The following is a 13,375-nucleotide window of genomic DNA, read 5'->3' as shown; positions in this document are numbered from 1 at the left end:
CTTTTCATGTATACCTGCTCAGATTCACACAGCACTTCTTTACCCATTCTTTGTTACCTCTGTATTGATGGGTAATTTTGACGACCATAGTTGTTTTCTTTATTACTTTTACTTTTATTTTTTATTTACCTTATTATTTATTTTATATTTATCTTTGATTTTGTTTTTACTGATTTTTATTTTTATTTTTACTTTTATTTATTATTTACAAAAAGACAGGAGGTGGAGCTGGAGGTGGCAGAGTTGAAGATGCTAAGATTTTCATTGGGAGTGATGAAGGAGGACAGGATTAGGAAGGAGTATGTTAGAGGGACAGCTCAGGTGGACGGTTTGGAGACAAAGCAAGAGAGGCAAGATGGAGATGGTTTGGACATGTGTGGAGGAGAGATGCTGGGTATATTGGGAGAAGGATGCTGAATATGGAGCTGCCAGGGAAGAGGAGAAGAGGAAGGCCAAAGAGGAGGTTTATGGATGTGGTGAGGGAGGACATGCAGGTGGCTGGTGTGACAGAGGAAGATGCAGAGGACAGGAAGAGATGGAAACACATGATCCGCTGTGGCGCCCCCTAACGGGAGCAGCCGAAAGTACTAGTAGTAGTAGTAGTAGTAGTAGTAGTGGAGGTGGTAGTAGTAGTAGTAGTAGTAGTAGTAGTAGTGGTGGTGGTGGTGGTGGTGGTGGTGGTAGTAGTAGTGGTGGTGGTGGTGGTAGTAGTAGTGGTGGTGGTAGTAGTAGTAGTAGTAGTGGTGGTGGTGGTGGTGGTAGTAGTAGTAGTAGTAGTGGTGGTGGTAGTAGTAGTAGTGGTGGTGATGGTGGTGGTAGTAGTAGTAGTAGTAGTGGTGGTGGTAGTAGTAGTAGTGGTGGTAGTAGTAGTAGTGGTGGTAGTCGTAGTAGTAGTAGTAGTGGTGGTGATGGTGGTGGTAGTAGTAGTAGTTTTCTTTATTACCTGATAACAAGGGTTCTATGATTGTATTTACATTATATGTACTGAACTGATACAGATAAAGTAACAGATACTGACCAACCATCATGGAAGTACTGAGTACTTCATGATGTTTGGTCAGTATCTGTTAAAATATGTAAATGTGTATATGTAAATGTAATGTTAATTGGAAGAAGTTCAGCAATTATATGATTATTTCAAGAAATGAAAACACGTCACATTATGTATGTATTGCATGCCATTGTGTGTGTGTGTGTGTGTGTGTGTGTGTGTGTGTGTGTGTGTCTGTGTGTGTGTGTGTGTGTGTTTTACAGGTACAACAAGGTTTATAAGAGACACCAGACTGTTTGCCACCGAACTGTTTGTCCAGGTAGCCCTGCTTTATCTCAGTTTACTTCAGTTCAGCCTTCACAGTAAAACCATTGACACACTTACAGCCCTGGACACACTGCTGCTGTGCTTTTTTTTAGAAATAGTACTAAGGCGGGCGGCACGGTGGCACAATAGTTAGCACGGTCAGCTCACAGCAAGAAGGTTCTGGGTTCGAGCCCCAGGGTAGTCCAACCTTGGGGGGTCGTCCCGGGTCGCCCTCTGTGTGGAGTTTGAACATTCCCCCCTTGTCCAGTTTCCTCCCACAGTCCAAAGACATGTAGGTCAGGTGAATCAGCCGTACTAAATCAGGGGTGGCTAACCATGTGCCATGGAGAGCCATGTGGATGCAGGTTTTCATTCCAGCCAGACTCCACACCAGGGGATTTCACTGATTAGCAACCCTTCAACCAAAGAGGAAGAATGTATCAGTGAAATCCCCTGGTGTGGAGTCCGGCTGGAATGAAAACCTGCATACACATGACCACCGCTGTACTAAGTTGTCCCTAGGCATGAATGTGTGTGTATGTGGGCCCTGTGTGATGGCCTGGCGGCCTGTCCAGGGTGTCTCCCCGCCCGCCGCCCAATGACTGCTGGGATAGGCTCCAGCATCCCGCGACCCTGAGAGCAGGATAAGCGGTTTGGATAATGGATGGATGGATGGATGGATAGTACTAAGGCACACTGCAAATGTATATGTTCTCTTTAGGCTGAATAACATTCCAGTTTACTTTTTACTTCTGTCAGTCAGGACTGAAGCTGCCGTCTGCCTCCGTTTCAGGCAGGTGATGTGTTTGTGTGGCATGTTTCAACACCCGGCTCTCTTCCCTTCAGATCCTTGTGATTCTCAGGCCTGCCTTAATGGTGGAACCTGTGTGTCGGAGGGTGTGGATGGCTACCACTGTGTGTGTCTGCCTGGCTACGGAGGAGACCCCCACTGTGGTGAGGACCGTGCTGAGATGTTGACACCTCATAAGCAGTTGATAAGCACATGTGTTACGATCATGAATGAGTAGAATCACTAGCTGGTTGGCTAACGGGTCGGACCCTTTAGTTGACTGGTTAGCGCAGTCGCCTGTGGTGCGGGCGACCCGGGTTCGCGTCCCGGCTGTGGCGGTTCCCAGCTGCCCCCTGAATTCGCTACACTTGCATATCAGTATCGGTTGTAATAGCTCGATTCGGTCAGGAAGGACACCCAGCAGCAAAAGTGGAGCAAGAACAATGTTTAATACAGTATGTAAAATAACTTGGGCATTGAACCTTTCGCCGATGACAGTTTATAGGGAGTAAAATCAAAAATGAATTTGGATTCGATCTTCCCCTGGAAGCCATGCACAGGGCCATGACACTGGTGCTGGCGGAGGGGTGAGGGGCATAGTCCTCAATGACAGTGGAGCGATGTCTCAGTCAGGATATTCAAATACAATTGGCAAGTTGACCATTGGCTGACAGAAAAGTCCGCACACCTAACCAAGAGTGGTCACTGGATAATAACAATAGAAAGGCTGAACCCAGGTAAGTGAGGATAATTAGAATGAACATCCATCTTCTTGATTGAACTTGTGCTAAGAGCTTCATTAGAACTTCCCATAGAAGGACTGCGACTTGGTGGGTTATTCATTTCCTTAAACAATACACTAAATTATGAAGACAATATGTTTAGTATAACCAGACAAGTGGTTAAAAAAATAGAAAATAAGAAAATAATTACTCTCTATGACAGTGTGTGTGTGTGTGTGTGTGTATTTCCATATCTTTCTGCATTTGTGTTTACACGCATGCACATGTCTATACATTGAGCAAATTTGAATTAAGCCATTGTTTACCAGATATTTCCACTGTTTGGCTTTCATTTCTGAGCTGGCCTATGAATAACCCTATGTAAATATTTAACTGTTGAGGCAGAGATGTTGTTTGATGTGAATGAGTACGTCCACCTTTACTAAATAGACCCTCCGTCTCTCCTCAGCTCCTGCACTATCACTGGACTGTTCTGTGGATCTTCTCTTCCTGGTGGAGGGCTCGGCCACGCTCACCTTGGAAGGCTTCCTCCGCCTCAAGACCTTTTTGAAGCGGTTTCTGCAGGCTGTCATCGTGTCTGACACTCGTACCAAAGTAGGCCTAGCAGTGTTTGGTGGAGAGGCTCGCATGGAGGCTCAAGTCGGCCAGTTCAAAGGGGACACGAGGGGTCTTCTCAATGCTGTGGAGGGTCTCAAACCTCTAGGCGGAGAGACCAGAACAGGCCAAGCTCTTTCCTATGTGACACGCCAAGGCTTCCAGAGTTCCCCGGTCTTAAACTATGCAGTAGATGACCTCCCCCGAGTTGTCGTACTGCTCACAGCCACCCCTTCTGTCGATGAGGTGGAGGAACCTGCCAAGTATGCCCGGGACAGAGAGATCTTCATCATAGGCGTGGGGCCAGATTCCTTAAAGGCACAACTGAACAAAATCACCGGAAATCCCCAACGCACACTAACCTACCCCTCTCCCGATAGGCTCAATCCAAAGATTCCTGAGCTCAAGGCCAAGATCTGCAGCGTGGACAGTCAAGGTACAGGCCCTCACATCAGCCGACCTTCATGACAAGCAGGGAAAGGAAAATTCTTGAGGTCTAATTATGTGTTCCAAACTAAGTGGTATATAGGCAGTGAGATTTGGCTTTGTGAGATTGAGAACTGCTGTTTATTCTCTTCCTCTCTCTATTTTGCTCTAATCTCTTTATTTGTCCTACTGATTTCACTATTTTCTGTGCTAAGTTCACTTATTACTAGATTTGCTAGTTTTCTTTCTCAAACAACTCTTGTGTTAATGGGCAGCCTTTTGTTCCTAGTCTGTTTACTAGCTTCGAGCTTAGCCTAGCTTAGCAGTTAGCTTTATTGCATTTGCAGTCAAAGCAGCCTCATTAAATGATGGTGTGTGTGAACTGTTCTGCAGTTACAGACAGGTTGTCTCTACTAGAGAGACGTGTCCGTGAGTTAGAGCAGCTTCTCTCCGCCAGGATTATGTTAGACACGATGGGCACTCCAGATAGTCTTGGGCCCGGGCCTGACAGTAGAGTTGCTATTGTTAGCACTAGCTCAGCCTCGTCAGCAGATGTGGCAGAGTTTGTCTCTATTTGCCAGCATGGGAATGCTCATGAGAGCAAGCCGCCAGTCCTGTGGTCTGGTCTGCAGTCACCTCTCCTAACTGCAAACTGGTTTTCGCCCTTCACCAGCCCTGTTGGTAGTCAAGTCAGTTTTATTTGTAAAACCCAATATCACAAATTACAAATTTTCCTCAGTGGGCCTTAGAGCAACACAACATCCTGTCCTTATACCCTCGCATCGGAGAAGGAACAACTTCCTAAAAAAAAAACCCATTTAACAGGGAGAAAAAATAGGAAGAATCCTCAGGAAGAGCAACAGAGGAGGGTCTCTCTCCCAAGATGGACAGATGTGCAATGGATGTTGTGTTTACACAATTTACAGAGTACAACATTGAGAGAGGATAACAGAATTATAATGGAATTCTAAAATATATGAAGAATATGATGAGGAGGACACAAAGCAGTGTCCGGATGCCACCGGAACAGCCTAGAACCTGAGCCACAAGACCACCATCGCTATGTAGACCTGCCAGGAGAACAGACTACAGATGCACACAGGGGAGACTCACATCCCACCATTCACATACATGGGAGAAGAGACGAGAAAAAACATTAGCCACACATCGGAGTGAGAGAAGGATATAACATTGAAACAGGATAACAAAATTATATGGATCTATAAGATATAGGAAATGTGATGAGGATGCCAAGCAGTGTCCAGGTGGCGACCACCATCACCATAGAGACCTTGGGAGGAGAAGGAGAGACTACACGTGCACACAGGGAGACTCACATCACACCATTCACATACACAGAAGAAGAGAAAGGAGAAGACGTCATTCAGAGAGAGCGAGAGAGAAAAGACGTGAGAGAAGAGAACAGTTTGCAATGGTCAATAATCTATACTCTATAATATCGTCGGCAGAACAGTGGTTGGTAAATTCACTGAGACAGAAACCGACCCACCATGCAGTACAGGTCATGAAGTACTCAACTTAAAGGCAACTAATTGTAGGTTAAGGCAAAAAGATGAGTTTTAAGTTTGGATTTTGCCTGATGGCAGCAGGCAGGTTATTCCACAAGAACTGTGCCCAATAGGAAAAGGCCCTGCTGCCACCAGCTGGCTTCTTTTTAACTTTGGGTACACACAGGAGCCCTGTATTTTGAGAGTGAAGAGGTCGAGATGGGATGTACAGTTTAAGGAGGTCAGACCAGTAAGATGGGGCAAGCCCGTTTAGGATTTTATAAGTCAGCAGAAGCACCTTGTATTCTGATCTAACATGGATAGGAAGCCAATGAAGGGAGGTAAGAACTGGTGCAATATGGTCAAATTACCTAGTTTTAGTTAGGATTCTAGCTGCAGCATTCTGAACCATCTGAAGACTTTTAGTACTAGAATGTGGCTGACCTGAGAACACAACATCACAGTAATCAAGTCTGGATGAAACAAATTAGAGTCTCTGCATCAGTCATGGACAGGAAAGACTGAATTTTAGCTAAATTACCTAAGTGAAAAAAGCTCCTACTGGCCAGTGTGCCTCTCCCACTCCTGTCGACAGAGTAAAGCAACACACGCTAGTGATAGGAGACTCCATTACCCGCAATATCAGATTAGCTTCGCCAGCTTTGGTTCACTGTTTACCCGGTACCAGAGCCTCCGACATAGAGGATAATCTTAGGGTGCTTGCATCACGGAGGGAGAAACGGGGAACCCAGGCACACAGCGCCACTACTTTCAGCAACATTGTTATTCACGTCGGCACCAATAATGCTAGAATCAGAGATCACAAAAGCCAGCCTAGTCAGAATGCGAGTTTGCCAGAAGATGTTTCAGCATCAATTAATTGTCTCTGGTCCCTTGTGAGGAGTAATGATGAGATGGGCAGTAGGCTCACCTCAATTAACTGCTGGCTAGCTCGTTACTGTAATGAGCAGGGATTCGGCTTTGGTGATAACTGGCCTTTCTGGGGCCGCCCTTACCTGCTGAAAGTGGACAGCATTCACCCTACTGGGGACGGCACCTCTCTTTTGTCTAGCAATATAGATAGCTGTCTGCTAGTGATGTGCAGGTCGCCCACAACGCCCTCAGTCTCTGACAGACCCTACACTTCATCACGAACCACTGAAGAAAGTTTAGGGGATGAGGCTAACGCACATGCTAACAGCCATGCTACAACTGCTGCTAAGCACAAATGAGAGAAGACCCGAAAATATTCAGAGAACTAGAAGAACCCCGCTACAATGTAGCGGTTTGGTTATCCACCCGTCTAAATCTCCCTCCTCTTCATCCTGCCAGCTAATCGCCTTCCCCCTGCCCCTAAACCCCTCCCCCACTCCAACTCCCTCCCCCCAAATGCTCAGAATCATCTGAAATGCTGAGAAAAGTGGTTTTTAGCCATTTTTAGAAAATGCATATTTTGCATAATTATGCATAATTATTTTAATTTTCTGCTATTTTTCTGGTCCTCTTTGGAACAATACCTACCACCTCCAAAAAAAAATGAGGATCATAAGTGCATTTTTGCAAAAATGCATTTATTTTGCATAATGCCAAAACATGTCCCAGAAAAAAAAATTTTATAGGTGAAAAAAATCAAAGATGCTCAGAATCATCTGAAATGCCGAGAAAAGTGGTTTTTAGCCATTTTTAGAAAAATGCATATTTATGCATATTTATGCATAATTAATTATGCATAATTTTAATTTTCTGCTATTTTTTATAGGTGCCCCTGATCATCCCCAATAACCTCCAAAAAGAATCAAGGCCCCAAGTGCTGTAGTTTGGCCGTTTATAGACTCTCACACAGACACACACCACACACCAGACACACATTGTGAAAATACGGGAGTAGATTATCTCAAGTTTGGATTTACTTTTGGGTCTTCTCTCGTTTGCGCTTAGCAGCAGTTGTGGCGTGGCTGTTAGCAGGTGCGTTAGCCTCATCCCCTGAACTTTCACCAGTGGTTCATGGCGTAGTGCAGGGTCTCTCAGTGTCTTGGTTGAGAAGTTACAAAGCAATCTTTTTAACTTCTCGACCAAGATAATGTGATCTACAACACTGTACATTAAAGTGTTGTAGATCACATTAACGTAAGAATGGCCGTATACTTAGGCTAATAATACCTACCTGTTTGGCTAATATGACATGCAATTATTTCCAGTGTTTTATTGGCACTGCACATAGAGTGGTTTAGCATAGGATAGCTATGCATGAGTCCTCGTGCTATCCTATGTGTAATTTTTCTTTAATGAACAGGAAGATTTATCTTTGCTTATTATAGGTTGTATTTATGTTAATGTTTATTTTCAGACATATTTTTGGAAGAAAAAAAGTTTGGGATCAAATAATTTGGCCAACCCCCTGTAGTAACTCTGACGACCCCCTGTTGAAGATCTCTGGCCTAGACCAAGACGCTATACAGTAGGCTGTGCCTTGCAATCAGTTTAATAAGGTGGGCAAACATCCCAAAAATGAAGTAGTGCAACACTGCTCACTTTGCTGTAGCTCAGGCCAAATTTGGAGGTTTGCGGGTTGGGGTCGGGTTCAGGTGGTTTATTAACGCATATTTTAACGGGTTGGGTGGCCTGTGCGGGAATGAGAGAGCAGACAGTGGAATGGTGAGGATGCAAAGAGTAGAGGTGACGAAGGCGTATGAGCTTAAATACTTGGGGTCAACTGTCCAAAGTAACGGGGAGTGCAGAAGAGAGGTGAAGAAGAGAGTACAGGCAGGTTGGAGTGGGTGGAGAAGAGTGTCAGGAGTGATTTGTGACAGAAGGGTACCAGCAAGAGTTAAAGGGAAGGTTTACAAGATGGTTGTGAGACCAGCTATGTTGTATGGTTTGGAGACAGTGGCACTGATGAAAAGACAGGAGGTGGAGCTGGAGGTGGCAGAGATGAAGATGCTAAGATTTTAATTGGGAGTGATGAAGAAGGACAGGATTAGGAACGAGTATATTAGAGGGACAGCTCAGGTTGGACGGTTTGGAGACAAGGCAAGAAAGACAAGACTGAGACGGTTTGGACATGTGTGGAGGAGAGATGCTGGGTATATTGGGAGAAGGATGCTGAATATGGAGCTGCCAGGGAAGAGGAGAAGAGGAAGGCCAAAGAGGAGGGTTATGGATGTGGTGAGGGAAGACATGCAGGTGGCTGGTGTGACAGAGGAAGACGCAGAGGACAGGAAGAGATGGAAATGGATGATCCGCTGTGGCGCCCCCTAACGGGGGCAGCCGAAGATAGTAGTAGATTTTAACGGGTTGGGCAGGGCGAATTGGCTCTCATGACGGGTCGAGTGGGTGCAGGTATTAAAAAAAAACCTGACCTGCATATCACTACTGCCTACGTTTAGTTTGACGCAAGGATCGTTCAGTAGGTTGCAGGTGATTAGAGATCCTGCGAGGTTTAAACCTAGTGCTGATGTGGAGTCAACTAGCTTAGTTAATGTGGGGAATTTCATAGATTGTCAGACTGACAGCTTGGTCTATAACATTAACACCGTCTCCCTTCCCTGCTGTATTGCTCCCAAGCTCTCCTCTCCTAAATGTATGAATCACAATCCTCCTACCACTGGTGGTGGTGGCATGTGCAATGAAGCAACTAATATATGTATCCCCCTCCCCCTTTCCCCCCCCCCCAATTATACTTGGCCAATTATCCCACACTTCCGAGCCATCCCGGTCGCTGCTCCACCTCCTCTGCCAATCCGTGGAGGACTGCAGACTCCACATGCCTCCTCCGATACATGTGGAGTCACCAGCCACTTCTTTTCACCTGACAGTGAGGAGTTTCACCAGGGGGACGTAGCGCGTGGGAGGATCATACTATTCCCCCCAGTCCCCCTCCCCCCCCCCCCCGAACAGGCGCCCCGACCGACCAGAGGAAGCACTAGTGCAGCGACCAGGACACATACCCATATCCGACTTCCCACCTGCAGACACGGGCAGTTGTGTCTTTAGGGACTCCGGACCAAGCCGGAGGCAACACAGGGATTCGATGCATCGATCTCCGTGTTGGTAGACAACGGAATAGACTGCTATGCTACCAAGACAACCCTGTTTAAAACTTTGTTAAGATGATTATGCAGTGTATTTATCCCAGGGTGCCGCCATGTTTACGTGACGTCATATCACCGCCTCTCAGTAAAGTCAAGGTTGTTATCTTCTGCCCGACCTTACAAGTTGGAAGTCCGACATTGAGCAGTGTTCCTTTGCATTTTTTTCTAGCAGGATGTTGGATATTTCAATTTTCTTAGTTGTCTTGAATGCATCATTAATTGCTCGTGTATACTATATACATTCCAGTGGATGTTCTGTTCATTTGATAACTCTGTGTTTTAGGTTGTTTGGGCCAAGCCGTGGACCTGGTGTTTGCTCTGGATGCCTCGGATGGTGTGGGCCGTGACAACTTTGTGACCCTGCGTGACTTTGTGAGTAGCATCACTGTCCAGTTCGACATCAACCGCGACCTGGCTCAGGTGGCGCTTGTTACCTATGGGCGCAGATCTAAAACTCTGTTCAACCTGGACACTCACGAGTCAGGTTCTGCGGTGCTGAGAGCCGTCTCTGAGGCCCGCTACATGGGCGGTGTGGCTTCTACCGGCACTGCTCTACTCCACATCAAGTCCAATGTCCTGACGGTGGCCAAGGGGTCACGACCTGGTGTCAACAAGGCTGTGGTGGTGGTGACTGATGGGTCCAGAGGAGACGATGCCATTGTGCCCGCTCAGAAGATAAGGGACAGCGGGGTGTTGCTCTTCGTCGTCGGCATTGGCGACGTGCAGAGAGAGAAGCTGCTCCGGATCGCCAGCGTGGAGGAACACATCATCTCAGTGCCATCCTACGAGGATCTCAAGTACTTTGAGGATGTGCTGGTGCAGATGCTATGTTCAGGTGAGAAATACAGGGAGACCAGTGTCCGAAATCAAACCCTACCTTGTACACTGGTGCAAGGGCAATATGGAGTATAAAATTATATCTGTTCAAAATATGTCACGCACTCTTGCATTTGCTGATGCTGCATCGTATTGGTTTTGCCTGTTTATTGTTTCCGTCTGCCATGCTTACTTTGCAGCTGATGAAGATGGCAAAAAAAAGAAAATCCAAAGTGGGGCCATGAGTAAAATGAATCCAAGCCCTCAACCTTGACCTTTACAAATGTGACTGAATGGTTGGTTTGCACCTTTTTTTCCAATCAGAGGTGAAGAAGCCAGTGAATCTGTGTAAGCCGAACCCATGTATGAACGACGGGATCTGCATCCTATCAGGAGGAAGCTTCCGCTGCCGGTGCCAGGGCTATGAAGGACCACACTGTGAAACAAGTCGGTGGAATTAAGAAGGATCTGTATTTTTCATCTCTTTCCCTCCTTCCTTCCTCATTTTCTTTCTTTCTTTCTTTCTTTCTTTCTTTCTTTCTTTCTTTCTTTCTTTCTTTCTTTCTTTCTTTCTTTCTTTCCAATGTTACAATGTTACAGTTTCATTTAGCAGATGCTTTTATTCAAAGTGACATACATCTAAGAGTTAATACAACACAAGCAAGGATCTAGTCAGGAAGTAACAAGTGAGTAAGTGCCAAAAAACTAGGTTCAAGTCCAATAGGACATAGGTGTCAATAGGCAGTGCACAAAGGCAGTGCATATGGTGTCAAGATAAATACCCAGTTGAGATATTAATGCATCACATATGTTAGTGTGTCTGTTAGAAAACTAACTGACACCAACATTAACATTTTAACAACTATAATACTATTTTTAAACAATTTAAACTTCAGAGAGACATAATGAACTTGAATAGCAAAATTGAAAAAGTGAACATATTACCTGAAAAACAAAACGGAAAACACATATTGCTAATCTAACAAACGTAACAAGGCCTATAAAACATGACATGTAAAAAAAATAAAAAGAAATTGAAAATAAATCTTGAAACAGTCCCAAACAACGACCGGAACTTGAAAACTACTAGAACGACGTTTGATTTGTTTTGGTCTGATGTTTTTTTTTGTTGTCTCGACTTTAGGTGCCTCTCAAAGTTTTTCAGTTTTTTTAACCTTACTTTGAGTTCACTTCTTTGGTTTGTCCTGTGTTTTCTTGCTAGGGAGCAGAAAGTCTTCATCCAGAGGAGACCTCCCCCGTCCTGCGCCTCTCACAAAGAAGAGGCGGCAGAAGAAGAGCCACCAGGAGCTTCTGGATCACTACAAACTGCAGCGCAGGAGGCATTTTTCCCAGTCCATCTAACACACACACACACACACACACACACACACACACACACTGCAAAGAAGAGTTAATTATTTTAGATTCTCAAGGACTTACACAGATGCACAAAGCAAGGAACCTCCCTGTAGTATTTAGATGAGTGCTAGACAGTCTTGTGCCATGCAGGCAAAAGAGTATGCGGGTTTTCAGTATAAGTGCAGTTATACTGAGTTAGAGGGGGGGTGTATTAGTGAAATAAGCTGGCACACAAACCTGCGTACACGTGTCTCCTGATGGTATACGGCAAGGCAGCCTTATAACTCCCTCAATATTTAAAACCATTCACTAACTGTCCCTCAACATGTGTTTCCACTTTATCAGTTTGTTTTGCTAGTAAAGTATTTTTGTCAATATTTTGTCAGTAAGCTTGTGCTCACCATTGTGCTGTTGTGTGTATCCAATACTTGCCCTATATTTTCTTTTTTTATTCTAAATCTACTCAATGGTGCAAATTTTTATTTTACAATCTAGTGTATTTGTATGTCCAAAATCATCAAATGTGTGCTCATCAGTTTGACATCCTCACATGATCAATATTGTGTGATAACCATAAAACAACAGTAACAGGTCGGAGCTTTTAGTCGACTGGTTAACGTTGTCGCTTGCGGTGTGGGAGTCACGGGTTCGCGTCCCCGCTGTAACGGTTCCCGGAGGGCCCCCGAACTCGCTACAATACTTTGGGAAAAATAACGAATCAACAACAGTAATAAAAAAATTAAACAAAACACCAAATATACCCCTTTTGTTAGATCTTTAAGGATTATAACACTTTCCTTTCATAATACGTTGGTGCCAAGATTTGTTTTCATGAACAACTTCTTAAAATGATGCATTTTGGAAAGGAGCAGAATTAGAAGAGTAATACGTGGCGTCCGGGTAGCGCGGCAGTCTATTCCATTGCCTACCAACACGGGGATCGCCAGTTCGAATCCCCGTGTTACCTCCAGCTTGGTCAGGCGTCCCTACAGATACAATTGTCCGTGTCGGCGGGTGGGAAGCCGGATGTGGGTATTTGTCCTGGTCGCTGCACTAGCGCCTCCTCTGGTCGGTCGGGGCGCCTGTTGGGCAGGGGAAGGGGAACTGGGGGGGGGGGTAGCGTGATCCCCCCACGCGCTACGTCCCCCTGGTGAAACTCCTCACTGTCAGGTGAAAAGAAACAGCTGGCGACTCCACATGTATCGGAGGAGGCATGTGGTAGTCTGCAGCCCTCCCTGGATCAGCAGAGGGCGTTCCTATTGGCTGATCTACTAATGCAGATGTGCGTGTACGCGATCAATTCGCGCCTGCCCTGCCCCGCCATTCACTTGTGGTCGTAACCTTAACCCTATAAATCAATAACCCTATAAATCAATAAGGCCAACCCAAAACTGCTGCTTCACATGAACACTGAAGATCCCCTGAAAAAAACAAAACACGTTTTTACACGGATAGGATACAAGTCTTGCTTTGACCTTTCCTGGTTGTACACGAGTGCAAGGGGCTGAAGAGTGATGCGGAGGTAATTTGGTGGGCGGGGCTTAGCGGAGTGATACGAGGCAGCGGAAAGAGAGGGAGGCAGAAGGATTTGCATTGGAATGTTCAGCGTTGCCTACTGCAGTCACGTTTCAAAACGTGCCGATCTGACAGTCACTGTAACGTGGATGTAGTTCCATGTAATACAGCAGAAATAACTTCCTCCATGACATTTAATTGTCTGTAAGTGACTCGCATGGTAGATCTGACAAAAC

At 45.4% G+C, this 13,375-nt stretch overlaps 1 protein-coding gene across 1 annotated transcript in view; it reads left to right on the top strand.

Moving 5' to 3' along the window:
- vwa2 (von Willebrand factor A domain containing 2) overlaps positions 1-11,627 on the top strand; it is a 35,441-nt gene extending 23,814 nt beyond the window's left edge. Inside the window, exons 8-13 of the mRNA XM_056296776.1 lie at positions 1,255-1,310; positions 2,144-2,251; positions 3,279-3,860; positions 9,733-10,284; positions 10,590-10,712; positions 11,488-11,627. Of these exons, the coding sequence (XP_056152751.1) occupies positions 1,255-1,310; positions 2,144-2,251; positions 3,279-3,860; positions 9,733-10,284; positions 10,590-10,712; positions 11,488-11,627 (1,561 nt within the window). The remainder of the gene's footprint in view (positions 1-1,254; positions 1,311-2,143; positions 2,252-3,278; positions 3,861-9,732; positions 10,285-10,589; positions 10,713-11,487) is intronic.
- Positions 11,628-13,375: the final 1,748 nt, after the last annotated feature.

This window comes from Lampris incognitus, chromosome 17, assembly GCF_029633865.1.
Source record: "Lampris incognitus isolate fLamInc1 chromosome 17, fLamInc1.hap2, whole genome shotgun sequence".
Lineage (NCBI taxonomy): Eukaryota > Metazoa > Chordata > Actinopteri > Lampriformes > Lampridae > Lampris > Lampris incognitus.
This window is presented reverse-complemented; position numbering and strand designations above follow the sequence as displayed.